The 24318-nt window shown below is 42.1% G+C and overlaps 1 protein-coding gene across 1 annotated transcript in view; it reads right to left on the reverse strand.

Moving 5' to 3' along the window:
- The window catches only part of FLT4 (fms related receptor tyrosine kinase 4), a 380521-nt gene that overhangs the window by 22836 nt on the left and 333367 nt on the right, over nt 1-24318 (reverse strand). Inside the window, exons 23-27 of the mRNA XM_073621068.1 lie at nt 23628-23750; nt 16920-17031; nt 16700-16799; nt 5464-5569; nt 4242-4381 (exon numbers count right to left, since the gene is read on the reverse strand). Of these exons, the coding sequence (XP_073477169.1) occupies nt 4242-4381; nt 5464-5569; nt 16700-16799; nt 16920-17031; nt 23628-23750 (581 nt within the window). The remainder of the gene's footprint in view (nt 1-4241; nt 4382-5463; nt 5570-16699; nt 16800-16919; nt 17032-23627; nt 23751-24318) is intronic.

A 24318-nucleotide genomic window follows, 5' to 3' on the forward strand; every position in this document is an offset into this window, starting at 1 on the left:
GAAATTAAATGTGTTTTTTTTTTGTTTGTTTTTTACATACTCCCACTAGTGCAGTACAGCATCACCGTATGACTTGTGTGGTGGTATTTAGAGAAACTGACTGGCGACAGTATGTAAAAAAATAAAATAAAATTGTATTCATTTTTTAAATCCTTCATTTTCCTTCTTTTAAAGGAGTTGTAAAGGCAGAAGGTTTTTTTTTTTATCTTCATGCATTCTATGCATGAAGATATAAAAACCTTCTGTGTGTAGCAGCCCCCCAGCACCCCCTAATTACCTACCTGAGCCCCTTCTCTCTCCAGCAATGTCCACAATTCCCTCAGCCCCTCAGCCATCCAGGACACTCCTCCTGACAGAGCAGTGGCACCATAGGCTCCTGCGGCTGTCAATCAAAGTCAGTCAGCTGAACAGGGGAGAGAGGGGGCGGGGCCAGGTTGTGTCTGAATGGATACACGGAGCTCTGACTCGGCTTGGGTGTCCCCTGTAGCAAGCTGCTGGCTGAGGGGCACACAAAGGAGGAAGGGACTAGGAGCAGCGAAGAGTGACCCGAGAAGAGGAGGATCCAGGCTGCTCTGTGCAAAACCACTGCACAGAGGAGGTAAGTATAACATGTTTGTTATTTAAAAAAAAAAACGAGCCTTTACAATCATTTTAACTTTTTTTTTACCACTTTTTTTTTACCACTTTTTTTCATCCTGTCAACAGAGTAATTCAGTATCACCATAGTGACACTGTACTACTCTGGAGGGGTGATCAGGTATTTTTTTTTATTTTTACACTATTATTGTTTATAACAGTGATCACTGTTATAAGCAATAGTTAACTGTCGTGAATGACTTTCCATTCATATCAGCTTACTTACTGACGACATGCTGTGATTGGCTACAGCTTAACACATGGTACACTGTGATTGGCCCAGGTACCATGTGACAGCTGAAGCTCAATCACAATAGTAAGCAAAACAGTCACGAATGGAAGCCATTCATGGCTGTTTTGTTTACATTGTAATTATCTGATCGTTATGACCAATCATAATGATTACATGATACCCTGGCTGCTCACAGTGTCTGGGTACTAAGCGTTGTGATCTGAAGTGTCCACTGGACATAGCGGTCATGGGATCGAGCCGCTGCGTGCCCCAGGGGGAGCGCCATATACTGGTTTGTTTCGGCGCTTGTAGCCGCCGCCTGCTCGCATTACATTTACTATGAGCAGGTCAGGTTAAAGTGACAATCAGCACTCCCATTAAGATCATTGTTCAGCATTTGCAAACTGGAGCTGAGTGATACTTTAAAAGCTTTAACAAAGCTTGCTGAAAGCTCTGCAAATGCTTTGTAGAAACGTGCTGTTCACACTGCTCTTATACAAGCTGAATCCTGTGTGAAATAAGCCTTAAGCAGGCCATACACGGTCGAATTTCGAACGAATTTTCTTTTCAAAATCAGAAAGTTCTTTTTTTTGTGATCCGATGATGCCACCATTGATTTTCGAAATTTAGCCAACCAAGCCTTCAATTTCAGCGCATGTTGCTACAGAAAATAATTTTCGTGGCCGGGAATCTTCTTTTCTCTCCGTAAATTTTCTTTTCTTATTACATTTCTCGCACGATTCTCCCATCATTGATTAGAAAATCGTCAATTTTTCTAAAAATTTCCAACATGTCCGATTCCTCAAATTTGATTGCCGCACGAAAATCGGCCATTATTGCAGCCCACTAATGGGACGAAATTCGTGTGAAAATTCTTTCATACGATTTTCGAAAGAAAATTCTTCCGAAATTCGAACCGTGTATGGCCGGCATTAGGCACACTAGACATCCCATGCACAATCTGCAGCTGTGCCTTAAAGTGAAAATTGTGCCTTAAAGAGAAAGTTGTTTCAGATGTTCTGGTTACCCCGCATCTATCAACTGTCCTCTTATCCAGGGCTGTGTTTTGGCCTAGGCCGACAAGGCCTAGGCCTAGGGCGGCACTTTGCGGGGGGCGGCAAAAAGGGCCACCCCCCGCATTAGAGAAAGCCCCCCCACCCGTCTTGCTGATTCCCGGCTCCCGCTGCCGCCTCCCGCACACATGCAGCCCACGGCGGCCGGCTTTCTGTAGCGGCGCCACTGTGTATGGGCGTGCTTGGCAGAGGATGGGGGCGTGTATCTCACGCCCCCCTACTCTCTGACAAGCACGCCCATACACCACGGCGCCGCTACAGAAAGCCGCCGCCGTGGGCTGCATGTGTGCGGGAGGCGGCAGCCGGGAATCAGCAAGACGGGTGGGGGGGATTTCTCTCATGCGGGGGGACGGCGTGTATCACTCGTGCCCCCACGAGCAACAGGTGACAGGTGGAGACTTAAGCTCTGCCTACCCTCCCCTGCACTGCTTTCCTGCAGTGAATCTTCTCCTCGGCCCTGGGGCTGTGACGTCAGGAGGAGAGAGAGGAGCACGAGGGAAACCCCCAGGACAGCAGGTACAGTGATTTAATAAAGTATATCAGTGTTATGGGCACTGGCAGCATTTGATGGGCACTGGCAGAATTTGATGGGCACAGTGGCTGCGTTTGAGGGCACAGTGGCTGCGTTTGAGGGCGCAATGGCTACGTTTGAGGGCACAGTGGCTACGTTTGATGGCACAGTGGCTGCGTTTGATGGCACAGTGGCTGCGTTTGATGGCACAGTGGCTGCATTTGATGGCACAGTGGCTGCATTTGATGGGCACGGTGGCTGCATTTGATGGGCACGGTGGCTGCATTTGATGGGCACGGTGGCTGCATTTGATGGGCACGGTACCTGCATTTGATGGGCACAGTGGCTGCGTTTGATGGGCACAGTGGCTGCGTTTGAGGGCACAGTGGCTGCGTTTGAAGGCACAGTGGCTGCGTTTGATGGCACAGTGGCTGCGTTTAATGCCACAGTGGCTGCGTTTGAGGGCACAATGGCTGCGTTTGAGGGCACAGTGGCTACGTTTGATGGCACAGTGGCTACGTTTGATGGGGCACAGTGGCTGCATTTGATGGGGCACAGTGGCTGCATTTGATGGGGCACAGTGGCTGCGTTTGATGGGGCACAGTGGCTGCGTTTGATGGGGCACAGTGGCTGCGTTTGATGGGGCACAGTGGCTGCGTTTGATGGGCACAGTGGCTGCAATTGATGGGCACAGTGGCTGCGTTTGATGGGCACAGTGGCTGCGTTTGATGGGGCACAGTGGCTGCGTTTGATGGGGCACAGTGGCTGCGTTTGATGGGCACAGTGGCTGCGTTTGATGGGCACAGTGGCAGCGTTTGATGGGCACAGTGGCTGCGTTTGATGGGCACAGTGGCTGCGTTTGATGGGCACAGTGGCTGCGTTTGGGCACAATGGCTGCGTTTGATGGGCACAGTGGCTGCGTTTGATGGGCACAGTGGCTGCGTTTGATAGGCACAGTGGCTGCATTTGATAGGCACAGTGACTGCATTTGATAGCACAGTGGCAGCATTTGATGGGCACAGTGGCTGCATTTGATAGCACAGTGGCAGCATTTGATGGGTACAGTGGCTGCGTTTGAGGGCACAGTGGCTGCATTTGATGGGCACAGTGGCTGCATTTGATGGGCACAGTGGCTGCATTTGATGGGCACAGTGAGGCTGCAATTGATGGGCACAGTGAGACCCCCCATGATAGCATTAAAACTCAGCAGCTAAAAATACTGTAGCTGCTGACTTTTAATATTAGGACACTTACCTGTCCAGGGATCCAGTGATGTCGACACCTCAGCCGATTTTCGGATTGGCTTTTGGGTTTTGCCACTATCATTCATGGTAAGGGAAACCGACCGGTTCCCTACTGCACATGTGCGAAGCGCGTTGCACTTTCTGAATGGCCCAGTGGAGGAAGGAGGAGGGGGGGCAAACTTCAGAGGGGACAGCGCAGTCTCCCAGAAGTGGGGAAGGGTACCTGTCAGAAACAGGTACCCGTTCCCCCCTGAAAGGTGCCAAATGAGCCTAAAGAGGAAGGGGTGTTGTTTACAGATGATAGGGTGGGTCTTAAACAGGAAGGGGTGTGGCCTCAGCAGGATGGGGTGGGTCGTATTTAAATTAGGGGGGTGCATGCATTTAGTCAGGCCTAGGGCAGCACAAAACCTAAATACACCACTGCTCTTATCGTTACATTTTTGGAGAATTTAAAGCTAGGATATTACTGGATGCTATATAGCGGGAAATCTTTCTTCAAAACACATTGTTAATGAAAGACCATTTTTTTGCTATAACAGGCTCACCTTACAGCCAGGTTATGGCAGTGCAGTCTCATGTCACACTCTTCCTCATCAGAATTGTGTTGTGGACAGATAGGAGCTTGCGATGAGTCCATCTCTTCTAAACTCTGTGAGTCGTTGAGAGGGATGTAGTCCTTTCCTTCCTTTGGGAGGCAGTTAGGAACCATTAATATGCCTCCTATACAATAGTCACTCTTTTTTGACTATACCTTTATTGGTTTACAAATATGGTTAAAACTGAACTCCAGGCAAATAGCTAAATACACAACTGAAATACATATACTGTAGCTATCTCAACTGCAGGAGGATTTGTGTTTCTGTCCATCCATTCCTGAGATTTACACAGCCAGACTGCTGACTTGACGTTTCTCTGCTGCAGTAAACCAGAACTAAACTGTGTCTGAGTACCACAAACTGAAAACACTATTTTGTTGAGAAATTACTTTAAAAAACACAATTTTTAGCTGTGGCCATGTTGAGTAAGGGCAGATGATTCATGTAGCATTTACAGTACTTCTTGGAATCTATATGCCCTCAGCTCAGGCAAGCAGTGATGTGTGCTTAGCCGAGAAAGCCCCTCTTCCAGGTGAAAACAAAATGCCAGTGAAGACTTCTGGCATGTATGACATCATTTTGGCTTTAGGCCAGAAACCAGAAAGCAACCAAAGAAGTATAAAAAAGTTTTAAACAAGTAAATATAATATACCTTTCTATCACTTTACTAATACCTAATATTATTCATGAATAAACAATAGTTTTTTCAATGGTGGAGGCAGAGATTGCATCGATGGACAGCTCCTGTAACATTCTTCAGCACAGGGGGAGGGAGGAGCTGCCATTCCACATGCTGGAGCCTCCCCACAACCTGACACAAATAGTCACCTTGGGTGGCTTCCAGAGGGGATAGGAGGACCACTCAGGGTGCTGGGGGAACATGTGCAATAAGAGTTTCAACTCACCAGCCAGAGGATCAGCTATGATAGAATTGCCACAGACAAAAGGGGAAGCCCATTGATATGGCAGGGTGACTATTAAAGGGTGTGCAGTATAGGCCACTGGCTACCAATGTAATATGATGAATACCACAGAAAAAAAAGGGGAAAACAAGATGGGGGCCTCACCAAAATTTTATTATGGGGTCATGTGATTTGTTGTAATGCCCCTAAATTAAACCTTAAACTGGAATGTTGGGAGACAGACAAGCATACACTCAGTTTAAACATACCTGCTGGACATTCTCTTGCAGCAGGTCACCCAGGATTTCCACTAAGTCGGTAAATATTGGCCTTTCCTTAGGATCCCCATACCAGCAACTCAACATGATACGATAACTGTATGAAACACAAATGCAGATATTTACAGAACATCTTGGAAAGGCTCCTGATTGAACAAATGAAATACTCTGGATGGCAATATTTATGTAATAGTCAACATCAGCATATGCACAGTGCTATTCACCAAGAAAACTAGTAGAAATATAAATAAAGAACATTTATTTCAGACACATACAGTTGTGCTCAAAAGTTTGCATACCCTGGCAGAAATTGTGAAATGTTGGCATTAATATTGAAAATATGAGTGATCATGCCAAAAAAATGTTTTATTTAAGGATAGCAATCACATGAAGCCATTTATTATCACATTGTTACAAAGATGGAAAAAGATATAAAAAGATATCCAAAGCCTTGAATATGCCAGTCAGTACTGTTCCATCATTTATTAAGAAGTGGAAAATTTGGGGATCTCTTGATACCAAGCCAAGGTCAAGTAGACCAAGAAAGATTTCAACCACAACTGGCAGAAGAATTGCTCAGGATACAAAGAAAAACCCACAGGTACCACAAGTTGGGGGTAGAGTATGGCAAAAGAATGTACCGATGCAAAGCTGTTCAAAAGGGCTCACTGGTCTGTCAGGGGGGTAGAGTGGAAAGGAATTAAGTTGGAGCATCATCCAAAGGTCTAGGCCATAGTAGTCATAAATGTTCATGAGATCTTCTATAGTAGACCAAAGGCCATAAAGTGTGACTTTCTTTTTAGAAAAATAGAGGACCAGAAAGTAAGCCTAGGATGAATCTTGGGTTACCAATAATCTGTAAAGAGGGGATCCAATTTAAAACATGTGCCAATGGATGTATCTGTATTGGAAGGAGTGATTTGGTGGGAGAGGCGGAAGGTTTGAGCTGGGGTAATTTTTTTGGGGGGAAAGCAGATGTGTACTTGGAGGGGGTATTTTTTGGGGGGGTGGGAGATGCTAGGCGGGGGATTTGATAGGAAATGATTTGTGCTGGGAGGGTCTTTTTTTGGGGGAGAGAGGATCTGTGCTGGGAGGTGGGATTTGGGGGGAGGAAGATGATTTGTGCTGGTAGGGGGTATTTAGCAGAGGAGGGCAATTTTGCATTTCTGTTTAGAGAAAATTCTGATTTTCAGAAGAAATTTATGCTTAGGAGGAGAAAGTGCACATTATGAATTTTTAGGGATGGAGGGAGGGGTGATTTTTGCTGAAAGGCTAAAGTGGGCGAGGATAATGCTTGCAGGGTGAAATTTGCACTCTTCTGACTCCTATAATCTGTGTGTTACACAACCCTGACTCCTTGTTTTGTACTCCCGCCTCCTGCATCCTGTGCATTTTATACTCCTGACCTCTGCACTCTGTTATACATTAAATACCTCTGATCAAAGTGTTAATTTTCTCAAAAGTTGATAGTTGCTGAGCAATCTCAGACTAATTTAATTACATTATTTTTTTTAAGATAGGCTTAGGTGAAGTGTTAGCTCTGTTTTTTTAGTGTGCAGAAAAGCATCTGTAATGGAAGAGTTTCTATTTTTGAAAAGGATTACGCTGAGGTTTATACATGTTTGTGAGACTTTGCTTGTGACAATCAAAACTCACTTTATGGGTACAAGTAGGCTTCAGTTTTTTTAACCTTGTGCTTTTAACCACTTGCCGACCAGCCACCATCATTATACTGCGGCAGGTCGGCACGATCCTGCGTGCCGTTGTAGCTATACGTTGGCTCCTTTAAGCAGGATTGCAGGCGCACGCATGCGCCCGCTGCACTGCGGGGGTGCCGATGCTTGTGGCCGACGGTCGCGATGACTGATGGCCACGAGCGATCACGGGCACGAGAGGCAGAACAAGGATGTGTGTGTTATAAACACACAAATCCCTGTTCTGTGAAGAGAGACAGATCGTGAGTTCCTAATAGCTAGGAACCATGATCTGGCATCCCCTCTAGTCAGTCCCCTCCCCCTACATTTAGAACACACTGTCAGGGAACACAGTAAACCCCTTGATCGTCCCCTAGTGTTAACCCCTTCCCTGCCAGTGACATTTATACAGTAATTAGTGCATTTTTATAGCACTAATCGCTGTATAATTGTCAATCGTCCCAAAAATGTGTCATAGGTGTCCACCATAATGTCACAGTCATGATAAAAATCGCAGATCACCGCCATTACTAGTAAAAAAAAAAAATAATAATAAAAATGCCATAAATCTATCCCCTATTTTGTAGACGCTATAACTTTTGTGCAAACCAATCAATATACGCTTATTGTGATTTTATTTTTACCAAAAATATGTAGAAGAATACATATTGGCCTAAACTGAGAAAAAAAATAGCTTTTTTTATAAAAAAAAATGGGTATATTTATTAAAGCAAAAAGTACAAAATATTGTGTTTTTTTCAAAATTGTCAAGCTTTTTTTGTTTATAGCACAAAAAATAATTGATCAAATACCACCAAAAGAAAGCTCTATTAGTGGGAAAAAAAGGACGTCAATTTTGTTTGGGTACAGCGTCGCACGACTGTGCAATTGTCAGTTAAAGCGACGCAGTGCCGTATCACAAAAAATGGCCTGGTCTTTGAGCAGCCAAATCTTCTGGGGCTGAGATGGTTAAGCTCCTCCCACTGTTAATGCAATTTGGAAACACCCAGGGTTCACAGTGGCACACTAGATGTACCGCATTATTAATCTTGAATTAATCAGTCCTAGCAACACCCCTGATCTAACAGTAACTTTTTTACATAGTATGCAACAAGATAAAAAAAAAAATGTTCCTACCAATAAAAAGTATACCCTGTGTTCTATATTTATTTCATGTACAGTATATAAAGACATAAACAATGTGTTTCTATTTTACATAGCATAGCGAAACTACATAAAAATGTATTAACTTTTTTTTTAGGTTGCACCGATACGTTTTTTTACTGGCGAGTACTAGTACCGATACTGTCAGTCAAGTACTCGTACTCGAGTACCGATACCATTGCGGTGCAATTTGAACCCATACAAAATGTATGGGCTCAAATCGCACTGACAAGAATTGCATGCAATTTGAACAGGAATATGGTGCGATTCCTGTCCGAATTGCATTCGGTTTCCCCCACCGCTCCGGTGTGAACCCTGGCTGAAGTTACTATGACAAACCTGGGTGCACACAGGAGCGGTGGGGGGAAACTGCATGCGATTCGGACAGGAATCACATCACATTTCTGAATGCATGAGATTTTTTGTAGTGTGATTTGAGCCCATTCATTTTGTATGGGTTCAAATCGCACCGCAAAGGTATTGGTTCTTGGTATCGGAGCATTTGCACGAGTACGAGTACTCGTGCAAATGTCCAGTATCGGCACCGATACCGGTATCGGTGCAGCCCTAGTTTTTTTAATTGAGCTTTTTTTGAAACATGTCACAAAATAAAATTGGAGAACAAATGAATTAAAAAAAAATGAGTAGTGGTAAAAAAATGTAATAAAAAAAAATTTGACAGATAAAAAGTTATAGTTAAGGAGAGAAGGGGAGGAAGGCATTAATTACTGTAGGCAGAGGAAGAGGGATTGGGTGCACTAAAGCACGTTCATTGGAATTCGATTACTTTTTTTGGGCGTGCTTCGGATGTCTAATGTCCATACATGGGGGAACATGGGATCAATTAGAATTCACTATGCTTAAAGTTTTTGTTACCCCAAAATGTCATATTCCTTATATGTGCCTGCTGTACCATGTACTTGTATGAGAAAGTATCCTGTTGTCTTTGTATTGCTTTCTTTGTGTGAAATCCCTGGTGTTCCTGCCAGTCTCTCTGCTTTCCTATTAAAAACTGACCACACTAAGCAGAAGACCAGACCGTGCTCTCGCTATGCTGAGAACTCTGTGTGCTCTCCTCCAAATGATCAGAGTTGTCCTGACATGCCCCTGCTGCATAACAATTTACTAGAAAGCTCAGTGTGCTGTTACTTCTCCTCCCCTAGATCTTATGCAGCTGAGAACAGAAGGAACAGAGGGAATGTGATCACTTATAACCCTTTCATGACTAAGCCTATTTTTGAAATTTGGTGTTTACAAGTTAAAATCCATATTTTTTGCAAGAAAATTACTTAAGAGTTCCCAAACATTATATATATTTTTTTAGCAGAGAATCTAGAGAATAAAATGGAGATTGTTGCAATATTTTATATCACACGGTATTTGTGCAGCAGTGTTTTAAACGCAAATTTTTGGAAAAGGGACACTTTCATGAATTTTAAAAAATCCAAACAGTAAAGTTATCCCAATTTTTTTGTATTATGTGAAAGATGATGTTACGCCGAGTAAATAGATACCAAACATGTCACCCTTTATAATTGCACGCACTCGTGGAATGGCGACAAACTATGGTACCTATGAATTTCCATAGGCGACGCTTTAAATTTTTTTTATGGTTACCAGGTTTGAGTTACAGAGGAGGTCTAGGGCTAGAATTATTGCTCTCACTCGCTCGCTCACGATCGCGGTGATATCTCACATGTGTGATTTGAACACCGTTTACATATGTGGGCGCGACTTCCATATGCGTTTTATATAACCCCGGAAAGCCAAAGGTACGCACATCTGCGTACGGTCAGCGGGAAGGGGTTAAAAAAGGGAAAAAAGGTATTTATAATGAATTTTTTATATCTATACAAAAATGTTTTGCCTTTAATTTCAATTTAAACGGAATGGGTTGTTTTACAAGGTGATCGTTTACAATCACTTTAAGACAGACCAGTTTGAGATCAAGTCCTATAGTTGCAATAGGTCACTTAAAGCCTATCTCTGTGCAAAATTGGTTTAGAGAGGCCTTTAACCTTCCATTAGCAATATTTTAGACTGCATGCTGAGATTTTTAGTTCAATGCCTGCAATAGAAAAGTACCCAAGGATTGGCTTTTTTTTAATAAAGTTCCTGTCTTCATTGCTCAGACTAATATCAAACATCAGGGCCTCTTTATTGTCAAAAGAAAAAACAGAATTTATTTCTTTTTCCAGATGTAGATTTTTCCCAGGAAATGATTGCTGGCTAGCACTATGAAAAGTGTCTGCCGGGGATGTCTATCTCAAAAGTGTCCCGTGTGATAAGGAACCTCCCAGCACAGAGAATTCTAAAGCAGCAGGATTGGCATTACAACAGCTTATATGAACCCGATTCCTGGTCACCAAGGGGGTTCTTTGAATGCTGGCCAGGAACACTACAAATACTTCTGTGGCATGTTTTGTAGCTGTCAATTGTCTCAAACGTTGCCAACTGAAAACAAATTTGATTGTTATCAAAAGGAAAATATTTCTGACCAGCGGCAAAAAAGATGTGAAAGTAGAAACTGCCTTTTTAAATACATTTTTGTTTTACTGGAAACAGTGTCACCCAGTTATTATAGATACAATTTTAGGGGTCCATTCACACGAAAATGGAAGCTCTCTTTCCCATACATAACGGAACATAAATGCATACATCGAAGATGCCTATGTATGTAAACTTTGATTGCGCTATGCATGTTACATATCGCCACGCACGCCGGAGTGAGAGCAATAATTCTAAGACCATTATTCACAGCTAACTCTAAGTTGATGACCTCTAATGCCCTGTACACACGATAGGATTTTCTGATGGAAAATGTGTGATAGGACCTTGTTGTCGGAAATTCCGACCGTGTGTAGGCTCCATCACACATTTTCCATAGGAATTTCCGACACACAAAGTTTGAGAGCTTGCTATAAAATTTTCCGACAACAAAATCAACAAAACAACAAAATCAGTTGTCGGAAATTCCGATCGTGTGTACACAAATCCGACACACAAAGTACCACGCATGCTCAGAATAAATTAAGAGATGAAAGCTATTGGCTACTGCCCTGTTTATAGTCCCGTCGTAGGTGTTTTACGTCACCACGTTCAGGACGATCGGATTTTCCGACAACTTTGTGTGACCATGTGTATGCAAGACAAGTTTGAGCCAACATCCGTCGGAAAAAATCCATGGATTTTGTTGTCGGAATGTCCGATCAATGTCCGACCGTGTGTACAGGGCATAAGAGTTTTGAAAGTTTTGTTTGCCTACAGCAAAGTCACTAGTTTGGCACCGCTTCACAGGCGCTCGCAATTTTTTGACTTGAAATGCTTGGAATCTATATAATTGATGCAACTTCATCTTTTACCAAACTTGCATTGCAACTTACCAGATGTAGTGGTGGCTGCATTAGTTTTATTTTTTTAGGCTTTTGTCCCCTTGTTTTTTTTTTTCCTGGAGATCCTGCTAGTAATATTCTCACTCCCCCCACTGTATCTCTGGAGGAAGCTTTGGTTGTCTCCTAGGCTGGACTATAAACCTGTCTTCCTCTTTTTATCTTTTTATCATTACATGGGTGATGAGGGTGAGTTTATTGATTTACAAAATAAAGATTCTTTTTATTTTCTGTTCAGCTCAAAGGAAGTAACAAGTACCCTGCATTTCTGTCAAGATCAAGAGGCATTTTTTGTAATTGATGTACTGAAAATAAAAAAATGAAATGGAGCCACCACATCTAGAATGGTAAGTCGCAATACAAGTATATTGCATATACATTTTTGTTCTTGGGTTTAGTTATGCTTTAGAGCCCTTTCACACTGGGGCGGGGGCGTTGTCGGCGGTAAAGCGCCGCTATTGTAAGCGGCGCTTTACCGACGGTATGCGGCCGCAAGCGGGGCGGTTTTACTCCCCTGCTAGCGGTCGAGAAAGAGTTAAAACCACCGCAAAGCGCCTCTGCAGAGGCAATTTGCCGGCGGTATAGCCGCGCTATCCCATTGATTTCAATGGGCAGGAGCGGTATACACTCCGCTCCTTCACCGCTCCGAAGATGCTGCTGGCAGGACTTTTTTTACCGTCCTGCCAGCGCATCGCTCCAGTGTGAAAGCTCTTGGGGCTTTCACACTGGAATTAAAGCAGCGGCTGTTTCGGTTTGCAGGCGCTATTATTAGCGCAATAGCGCCTGCAAACCGCCCCAGTGTGAAAGGACCCTTAAAGCAGGCATCACTAAAATGGCGGGCCGCGGCCTGGGTCCGGATCCGGACCAAGTCACTGTCCCATCAGGACCCAGGGGGCATAAAGGACTACTGGGGGGGAGGTGTGATGTAAAAGGGCATAGCACGATACTGTGTGTAGTGGTGGTGGGGGGGGGGAGAGGGGGGCAGAAAGGACTACTGGGGGGTGGGGGTGAAGTAAAGGGGCAGAGATTTCTACTATGGGAGAGGGGGGTGATGTAAAGGGGCAGAGAGCACTGTAGGGGGGCAGTGCACTTGAGGGGGTAATGTAAAGGGGTGAGTGATGTGAAGGGGGCAGAGGACACTACCGGCGAGGGAAGAGGACACTACTGTGGGAGGTGATGTGAGAGGGGCAGAGGAAACTACTATGGTAATGATGTGAGAGGGGCAGAGGAAACTACTATGGTAATGATGTGAGAGGGGCAGAGGAAACTACTATGGTAATGATGTGAGAGGGACAGAGTAAACTACTATGGTAATGATGTGAGAGGGGCAGAGTACACTGCTGTGGGGGGGTGATGTGAAGGGGGTACAGAACACTTTAGAGGACGCTGATGTAAGAACAGGATTATAACATAAGAGGAGAGGGGGCTGTGATGTGAAGGACCTGAGTCAATGGATAGAAATGTGATTCGGACCCCTGCTGGAAGAAAAATGTACTAATCGGACTTCCATGAATTTGAATTTAATACCCCTGCTTTGGTGTAAACCTTTGAGCACCTGCCTGGTACAGGATACCATATTGTAACGAAGGCATAGAGCACCACCTACACTTGGGTGCACTTGGTTGCCCCAAATCTCAGGGTGCTATAATGAACAAGTTCAACAGTTTCCAGTAGCACTTGGCCCTTCCACCTCCTGTACATTCCTATTGAACTTTCACCACACTGGTCAGTAGAAACACGTAAGTGACAGAAGGGGCATACCAGTGCCTGATATTACCAGAAAGTTTCATACTTGCTTGTTACATTTCATTAACTGTATGTATAAATTGAAAGGTCTGGTATTTCAGCATTGTGTAGATCCCAGTAGGGTGAATCACTGAGGTTCCTACAACAAGGCCTCTTGCACGCAGGAGTAAAAAATGCTGAGTTTTTTACTGATTTGAAATGAAATGAATTGTTGTCTGTGGGGCATTGCACACAGCTGGGTAAAGATCAGTAATACAGAATTGAGTACAAAACAGTAAAACAAAAATAGAAAAAAAAATGATTTGAGTGCAGTAATTTACTTACGTGTTTACTCATTAATGTTTGTGTGAGTATAAGTATGCATATTACGATACTGGCAATGGAGAAGAATTTTACTTGTTTTTACTTGTTTATACTCGTCTATACGCTTGCACACCTTTAATCGCCTATACTCAACATAACATGGGCCTCACAAGTTCCTGAGTAAAAACAACAGTAAATTATGATACTCATGTGCAAGGGGCCCATAAATATCAACACCATTGTGAGCTTTATGACATCCCAATACCTTTAACTTTCAGGAGTATGTGTAGCATATTTCATTTCAAAGTGTTTCTAAAGGCTCAAGTTTTTGTACCTTCATACATTCAATGCATGAAGGTAAAAAGAGTGTGCAGCACTTCCCGCAGCCCCCTCTCAATCCAGCGATGTGCACAAGATTGAGGCAGCTCATTGGCTGAGGCAGCAGCGGGAGCCAGTGAGCCAATCAGAAGAGGGAAGGGCAGGGCTGAGCTGCGGCTCCGTGTGTGAATGGACAGATGATGTCTATGTAGACCAGTGTTTCTCAAACTTTTTTGTCTTGCGGCGCACCAAAATTATCTAAAAATTTTCACGTCACACCTGAAAAAATGTATCAATTTTTGTGATGAAGAACTTATTTATTTTTACATATACATTTAATTTTAAATTTAATGTGAAGGTTGTGTCTGCTTTCTAGAGAAAATCAGATTGAAGCGATTGTAATCTTCTTTGTACTTTCGCTTGCTTCCTTGCTTTTAATTTAACAGTTTCTCTTTCAGAGTTCCATACTTGATTAAGTATTTCTCCATCACTAAACAATGAACAAACTTTATTTATAGGAAATCAAAGTTTGAATGGAGCAGTCTATATTATTATAATATAATTTGAGCGATCAAGTTCTCCCGAGATCTCGCACAAGTCTCGCGTTACGGAAAGACAACAATGAATGACACCGACAGAGATTGCGTTTTTATATATATGTGTAGCGCCCACCTACTTAGGTGTGTGCTAAATAGTTAGAGAGGGTAGAGTTAGTGAAAATTCCAGGCATTACCCTGTTTGGTTTAAGTCTGGCTGGGTTTAATTTGGTGGGAAGGAATGACGGAATAGCATTGGGTGTGTGACCACCTGCATTCTGTCAAAAGGGACGCCTTGTTTGACCAGTGAGAGGTGCTGGAGGACAGGTTGATTTGTACAGGATGTAGTTAGTTGTATGGGTCACCCTGAGCCTATCATTAATTTGTATGGGCAGGGGTTTACAGGCCTATATAAACTGTGGGTCACATGCTCCAAGGGGGCTTGCTGATGGGAAGATAACAGCAGAGGAAGACAGTATGTAGAAGCTGGTGCAGCTTAAGAACTCTCCCCTCCGGGGAGGGGAACATGCCTTCACAGGAGGAGAGATGGAGGAGATAACAGTAAGAATCTGCAACATCTAAAAAGGAGAGGCTGTTACTACCAACAGAAGAAGAACTGGGAGAGGACCCTCTTATGGCAAACATGGATGGTTGCTCAAATGTACACATGAGTGCAAACCCAGGGGAACAGTATTTCCAAAGACTGAGGGTGCTGAGGATCACCTGGGAGAAATCCTAACAGTCTGTCTAAGAACTCTATTCAGAGTATTGTTCTTAGGACTTAAATTGGAGATGCTGTGCGGTTGAGAAGTAGTGGTAAACAGGAGGGAGAAGATTTGCAGACCATTACAGGAACCAAGTTAAGAAAGCAGCTCATATTTCTGGAGGATTTGTTCACATTCTTTCTGCCTTATACAAATGGGAAGAATAAAGTTTATGTTATTTGTTCAAGACTGTTTGCGGTGTCATCAATGCAGGGAAGTGGGGGGTAATAGAACCAACTGGCGAAAAGGAACAAACTACCCAGCAGCTCCTACGGGGGTAGTGCGCTTCATTTGTTACTTTTTTTTAACTTTTGCGACATTGATTTACTGTACCATTAAATTTTTCAATGTTTAAGGTTCCAAAACGCTAGCAATTTTAAATATTTTTCAAAACTCCCACGGCACACCTGCAAATCTCATGCGGCACACTAGTGTGCCACGGCACACAGTGTGAGAATCACTGATGTAGACGAAGTGCGTCAGGTCGAGTCCATTGCGTACCATATGTCTTCTGTGACTATACTTATGCTGGACAAGTTGATAAGTGCTGTGACTTCATACCTGTTGAAAGTGTTCTGTACTTTTTAAATAAAATTCGTAGTTTGAGGTTTTACGCTATCTGGAGATGCTTTATTTTTATATAGATTCATGGATCGCGTGATGCAACCAAGAGGGTGGTGTCCCTTCCATAGCAATATGGTGTGAGTATCTTGGAGCTGTCCCACGTTGTGCTACAGGTGGCTCATTTCTCTGGAGATATACAGTATGTTATATACATTATATCAGCTCCTTTGGTGGTGGATAATCACACACTGAATGTTTACCCTCCTTTGGTGGTGGATAATCACACCCTGAATGTGAACATATGGACACTCTGGACTGCTATCCACAGTGATCTGAATGAACACCACTGGGATCTATAGAGTGGACTCCTTTTCACACTTATTTGAACTTTATTAGTTAATACAATTTCTTGCACTTTGCACTTTATACATACTTTGCACTTTGATATTTGTTAGTGTCCTTTCATTCAGACTTCTTTCATATATATTCACATTGATCTGTGTGCATTTACAAGGTTTACACTTGTTATGTTTACATAGCGCAGCACTTGTTTATTTATGTGAATGGAAATGCAGATCTGCGGCTCAGGAGCAAGCCTGCTTGCTGTGGGGGCACTTGCCAGGAGTGCCGGACCCGAGAAGAGGAGGATCCAGGCTGCTCTGTGCAAAGTCATTACACAGAGCAGGTAAATATAACATGTTTGTTTTAAAAAAAAAGACTTTAATATCACTTTAAGTATCAAGACATACATGTCAGTTGTGGCATATTCTGGGGCCCGCATGCGAGTTCCATCCTTCAGTCTTTGGCAGAACTCCTCGTTGATTTGTACACCAGGATAAGGGGAGGCACCTGGGGGGACATCATTAAAAAATAACGTTTTGTGTACTGTGCGCTGTTTAGGTATCTGAGCTTTCAGTTGCTTTTGAAAATTCAACACTTGATATAAAACAGTTTTCATTGCTTGCTTACCGAGTGAGAATATTTCCCAGAGCAGCACTCCAAAAGACCAGACGTCACTCTGTGCTGTGTAAACCTTATCAAAAATACTTTCCGGCGCCATCCACTTCAGAGGTAAACGTGCCTGGGGGGTATTGTAATAAATTAGCATGTATTAAAGTCAGCCTTATGGAATATCAAATTTAAGTTTAAGGTTTTTGCTGTCATTTATGAATTTACACATAATTATAAACTCCTTATACTGTCATTACCATTCTAAATTACAGTCTTTCTTTTAAAAGTAATATACAGTCTTTTGAAAGTGCATTAGAAAGTGAATGACAATCTTAAAACTGGACTCCAGGCAGGTACAGGAGATACAAATGAATGCAGCTCTGTAAATATTAATACATTTTTAATGTAAGCAATGTAGGTACCTGGGGCCTCGTATACACTATCAGTTTTCTTTTTAGTTCAACCCAGCGAGCTGTACGAAAGAAAAACTGAGAAGCTTGCTGTACTATCTGATGTTAGTACATGGATCTCTCCGCTGAGCTATTATGTTCTGACAGGGGTACTGCCCCCCCATCCCTCCCCCCTACCAGAACACACCCATCGGCGCTTGCAGCAATTGGCTACAAGCGCTGATCGAATGTGGATTCTGTTTTTCTAGCATGCCCCTTCCACAGAAGCCTTCTGTCGGACAAGCTGGTGTACACACGGGTCGAATGTCGGACGGTTTCTGTTAGAGCAGCTGATAGCGGCCAATATTTGGCACGTGTGTACAGGCCTTAAATGTGACCCTGTATCAGCCTTTAGCAGAGATTAGGGGGAAGGTTGGAGAAATAGAACAAAGAGTCAATCAGGTGTGTTCCAGTGTAGTGAGCGTGCTGATAGGAGGAAAGAGCAGAGATGGGGTCGGGAAGAGACCTTAAATAAAAGTGAAACTTCTGCAGAGAAAGATTGGGTCTACTCCCCTGCTAGACAGTGCTGTGCTTTGTGACAGTGTTTAAATCCCAGGACTGGGTGGACAAAAAATAAAAATCCCTTGACAGGTAAAAAGCTCTCATTTACTGTATGTATTCGGGTAAAAAGCTCTCATATAAATATTCCATCTATTTAGCTGTTTCGAGTTCAGCTTTAAAAAAAACTTGCAGTGACATAAACATGTAGGCAACCATTGTTGTCTTTTCTTCTCAAACATTGCAATGTATTTCTGTCAGGAGCATGTAGTGCTCCTAATCCTTCACAGCTGCTGGTCTCATTCCAGCATCCTGGTTTTGGTTGTGATACATTCTCTCTGCCTGCCCACCTGCAAGGTGATTGATGTGGTCAGTCTCTGGGTAGAGACCAAACCTGATTTAGGCCAGCCAAGCCTGCAGTCTCGTGCTTGTGATATTGCGTTTGTTATACGTGTTTCAAGCTGCCTGTTGGTCTGCCCTACATGGCTAGATTGGATTCCCTCGTTGATGACCTCGGATCTCATATGGACTATTCTCTGAACCACTCTGCCTGTCTGCCAACCCAAGTACCTGTTTGCTTTGCTCAGTTCGCACATACCCTGGCGTGTAGCCAGGCACTATAGCATTGTGTATAAGTTCTGGGGGAAACCGAGTACCGGTAGGCCTGCTTGCCTTATGGGAAAAGGGGCTACTATAGGTGAGGAAAACAAAAGCTAGCTATAGTGTCTGACCACCTGCGTTAGGAGTAAGCGTGACAATTTAACAGGGGATGCATAAAGACTGTTGTAAGCTCTTTATTGCTCTCTGTTATGTCACAGTCTCTAGCAGTCCCTATACTATATAGCAGCTGTCTAATGATTGTCCTATTTATTACAGGTACTTATATAGCACTGTCAATTTCCACAGCACTTTATATATAGATATATTGGACATTTACCTCAGTCCCTACCCTCAAGGAGCTTACAATCTAAGGTCCCTAACTCACATACACACACATACTATGGACAATTTAGACAGGATCCAATTAACCTACAAGCATGTCTTTGGAGTGTGGGAGAAAACCGGAATGCCCGGAGGAAACCCACACAGGCACAGGGAGAACATCCAAACTCCAGGCAGGTAGTGTGATGGTTGGGATGCCAAGTGGCAACCCTAGTGCTGCTAGGTGAAAGTGCTAACCACTTGGCCACTGTGCTGGTCATCTTGAGATTTTCTCCATTTGCTAAGGTCAACCAATACATTGCTAGAGAGCTGTGGCATGAAAGAAGGAGAGATAAAGACCTAACTATAGCCTTTATGCATGTGTAGATGAGAAAGCAACAGGAATAGAAAATGGGAATCATCTTTATTCATTTAGAGCAGCCATTCTCAAGCAGGGTTCCTCCAGAAGATGCTATATGGTCTTTGAGCTGTGGCTGCCTGACCTCCCATCTGATGGTGAACTGCATAGTCCAGGGGGCCAAAACCACTTTGCTGCAAGACACCAATGATCATTTTTAGATGACTGTAAGATTGGCATTTTGACCACCCTTGTAAGGGGGAGTATTTTTTCCACGGACCCCCCATGGATAGGATTTAGCAAGGGTTCTTTAACGTCTGAAACTGATTTCAAAAGTAAAAAAAATTAGCAAGGCAGATTTATTTACTTAATGACATTCCCTCTGCAAAAGATATTAATAAGCTGTCATAGTTACTTTAGCTCTATGTGGACTGCATAAGATGTTGTATACAGTACATTGCTTCGCTAGTTAATTCTTTGTCTATCTACTTTTGTGCCCAACAGCATCTAATCCAATCAAATCATGTAACAGCAGATTGGTCTTAGATGTAATGCTTAAAGTAGAACTAAAAGGAAAAACTTTTTTTTATTCTGGATAGAGAAGGGAGGGTTATATCCCCTGCTATCGGTGTCCTATTGGGGAGATTTCCCTTTACTTCTTGCCCTATAGCCAAAACAGAAAGTGGGAGGAAATCCCCTCCAAAGTGCAGGAATCCCTAGTTGTCATCAATTGGAAGATTTCTTCTCTATTCCTGTTCTTGGAGACAACCCAGAATTTTGGGCTTTCCAAAACTTTCACTTTCATTGATAATGGTAAACTGGACAAATGGAGTGGGGAAATCAGCCTAATGGGGGCACAGACAGCAATAAAAACCTGACAAGTTCTCATCACTCTGTTCAAAACTATAACAAAATATGCCCCTAGTTATACTTTACAGCTGAAGTCTAGGAATGGCGATTTTTTTACATAGTTACATTGGTCCAGGTTGGATCAATGTAAGTATGTAGGGGCCATACCTGTGGGATCCCTGTGGAATACTGGGAATCAATGAAGTAGACATTGCTACTACAATGGTCTTAACTAGCTCTTTGGTCCTGTGCCGAGTGGCCAAAGCTATACAGAATAAATGCACTTGGAATGCAGAGATGTTATTTATTAAAATGGACCTGCACCTAGTAAAGCATACTTTAAAAACATTACATTTTATATATTTAGTTTACTAAATAGTAGCACCCTTTTGATAGTGGAATGTTGATATTATTAACTTAAAGAAGAAAAAGTGCATGTTAACTAAAATCAATTTCATATATAAATGTTGCTAGGCATCAGGAACAAATGGTTTATTTCACCATTCAATTAAACTGAATGTGAATGGGATAATTCTAAAGGGTATAACTAACCTTGTCATTAAATATAAAATGAATTAATCATGATGTTCCTGATATATAATTTGCTGTACTTTTTGGATCCTTCACCCTCACAGCAGTTCCAGGTTATTGTTAATATGACTAAAAAAAATGCTTAATAACCTCTAATTGTGATGTGATGCCAGTTAGATAAAATACTGCCTGTATATATTATAGCATTTTGATTAATGACCCTTATAGATAGCTTTTTGCTGAGAACAGTGTTTGGCCTGTAATACAACACATACCATATACATCTGTAACATATTCCTTCTGTGCCCTGGGAACTTTGCTAAAGTTCACAATAAAGAACTTTGAGATTGGACATCTGTGAGCCGACTATGACATCCAGTACTGATCTTTTTCTACAATCAAGTCATTAGAGGTAATCGGGAACCTGACTTCTTTCATCTTGGAATAGATTTATTACTGCAGCTTTCACCAACTTATACAGAGTCAACTAAGGCCTGAAATGACCGAGGCTGTACATATAAGTGTTTGGAGGTGGTCATAAATACTGTAACATTTCTTAAAGCAGATCTACATAGTCTACCTAGGCTGAAACACTTGCCACGTCTTCTCCTGCCAAAAAATGTTGCTCCAGGCTCCCTTTAATACTCTTCAATGTATATATGTCTATATAACCTTTGCTGAAGAGTATGAGATTCCGGTATGGCTTATCCTTCCCTTCTCTATCCCATGAACAAGGGCCTCCAGATCTGTGGCCAACACTGCAGGGAGATTAGAGCAGCATTTTCCCCAGGAAATGTAAGTAATTCTGCCCTTCTATTACTCTTTATGCAACTATGCCAGCAAGACTGTCAACAAGCAAACAAAAACTGTGTATTTCAAAGAAAAGGAAGTGACCAGAAAGCCCCTCTTTTCCCCTTTTCTCTTGTTTCATCGCCAGCTGTAAAATTTGGATTTCCCATCACTTTCTGTTCTAGAGACAGTGGTCACCAGGACACAAAGAGTGAACCTCCCCAGTGGGGTCACAAACAGCAACAAAAACCTGAAACTTTGTACACTTTCCATTCTATTCAGAAGTTGAATAAAACAGCTGTAGATTAATTTTAAGGGGCATATTTCTAAAGCAGCGAATGTGACATTTACCAAATACGCACTGTAAGGTTAATCTTCTTGGTGCATGTTCTTTAAGGGAAAGTCCAACTTTCTAAAAAAAATATTAGTTGAACCCACACAAATTTACATTTTTGTATAGGAGCCTGGAAAGAATTGCAACTGTGATCAATATATATGCAGATGCAATGCTCTGCTCCTGCAGACTTTTTCTGCAGTTGCTGGTCTATACCGAAGTATGAACCTTCAACTACAAGGCTGGAGGAAATGTTAAGGGACTACAAGTTTGGTGGCGTCACCCACTGCATCCACTCCATTGAGAACTACATGTTCCTCTGCCGCAATGGCATCTGCAACTCATTTTCACTTTACAGATTCCTGTAAATGAATGAGGAGGCTGTACAGGTGAAGTCATGCACAGCCAAATGAATTTCTAATTTAACAGGAACTGGTGAGGAGAAGCTTTCTGTAAGAAGTGGTGGTGGTTGGGAGGTGAGAGGCTGCAGACTATGACCATGCTTCATGTTGCACCCTAAATCTGCCACATTAAATTTGGAATTTTATTACACAAATAAACATTGGCCTAGAATCTGCATTAATGTTCCTGTGCAAAAAATGTTGCAGTTTTCACAGCAGGATGTAGATTTTCATACTATCGCTCACTAATGAAGCCCTGAAACCACGTAAGTGCTTTTCACTGAAGGGACGTGAACAGACCTGGGCTCCTTTGAGGTTCATGTGTATAACATAATGGAAATGACCCTTTGGTACTTGTATATTTAGAAGAAAATATGATGTAAGGTAATGTTCCTCTTTAAATGATAGTTGTCTAGGTCTCATATGGTTGATCACATGGTTTTAATCCTTTTAGTAAACCTGTCACAAACTCAGACAATTTCAACTGAGCAAATCATGAAAATATGCAGAAGCAGAGGTGAAAATTACCTGTCAAAATGATCAATAGATGCAGAGATTTCAGCACCCGCAGCTTTGTTAATCAATTTTGTCCTGTGAAACGTAAGCTTGGCCTTTGTTCCAAAACTCTCCTATTGCTCACTCTAGTTATGTTGTTTCAATTGCCAACACAAAGTCTTATGAAATTTAGGAGCAAACCAGGCGTATTATTTATAGGAAAAACACATAACTTCAGTTGCCTATCTTTTCATCTGTGCTCATTCGGACCTACCCAGGTTTATGAGAGTTTACAAATGAGCCTTTCCTCAGAAAAACCTGTGTCTGCCATTGCTGAGCTGCTTCTGAAGATGCTAGTTGCCTTGCTATTACATTTATTCTCTAACCTCACTTCTTTCTCGGTCACTGATCTGGAACTAGTTTGTAATCCATGAAAGGCAAAATAAATTTGGTGTCTTTAGCTGCATACTTGTTCCATAACAGTGACAGAGTATTTAAGTAAGAAAGTCCACTGAACGCAACATGAAAAATATGATTGCTTCTATGCACCCTTATGTGAGTCTGCAATGGGATTGTTGCCAATAGCAATTCCTGTAATCATATCTGTTGCTGGTTGTTATCATGAATTGCAGTACTGTAAAATGTTTTTTTGGAGGTGGAGGGAGAGAGGAAATGTGCTTGTTTGCATTTTGTAAATCTATAAAACCTCAATAAAAATTATCTAATTAAAAAAATGTAAGAAAGTAGGCATTACAGCCAGGAAACCTACATATCCATAAAAAGCAATGGCAGCTTCATGTTTCCCTAAGCAAGGCTTTAACTCAATGACTTGCAATAAGCATGCAGTAAGTCACATCTGAGTAAAGTCTTTAAATACCTAATTTACATTTCTGGTAAGTGTCACAAAAAAGGTTAAAGACGGGTTGTGCATGCAAGCTAGGAGAATTGTCTGATTGATCAGTAAGTGTAGTCTCCTATTTCTGCTACAATACCTATCCTTTAACTTCACAAATAAACATTTCTGTTTGTCTGAGTAACATGTTACCAACCCTTCTCATTTGTATTATACGTATTTAGCAAATTTTTACTTGTAAGACTTACACTTCCTTTCCTGACATAATCCGGATCTTTATAAATATCTCTGGCCAGACCAAAGTCACAAATTTTTACAACATTATTCTCAGATAAGAGTATGTTTCTGGCAGCCAAATCTCTGTGGATGCACTGCAAGAAAAAATAACAATGCTTACAAATGGGCTATACATCATATTCTTACCTTGTATTTTAAAACAGATGCAAATGTAAAATACATTTTTGACCAATGTATGAATCTTCTGATTCTGCTGAAGTCAACCAGACTCCCCTGAAAATCTATACAAGCAGTTCTCAAGAACAATCTACTTCATTCTTATTACCGGTATTTATATAGCACCAGCAATTTATGCAGTGGTTTACATTTGCATCAGTCCTCGAGGAGTTTACAATCTAAGGTTTCTATCTCACATGCATACACATACTAGGGTCAGTTTACCAACCAGAATATCTTTGAAATGTGGGAAGAAATTGGAGTAGATGTAAACCCGCACAAACAAATGAAGAACATGCAAATTTCACACAGGTAGTGTCCTAACTGGTATTCAAACCTGGGACTCCAGTGCTGCAAGGCTAAATTTCTAACCATGGAGCCAGTGTGCTATTTTAAAGAGATCTTCCTCACTAACTGCAAAGCTTTCAGATTTTCTTCACAGCTGATATGCTAATTCTGAAAACGGTTTTTCAGAGAATATTATTT

This window comes from Aquarana catesbeiana, linkage group LG03 (genome assembly GCF_042186555.1).
Source record: "Aquarana catesbeiana isolate 2022-GZ linkage group LG03, ASM4218655v1, whole genome shotgun sequence".
NCBI classification, from domain to species: Eukaryota; Metazoa; Chordata; class Amphibia; order Anura; family Ranidae; genus Aquarana; species Aquarana catesbeiana.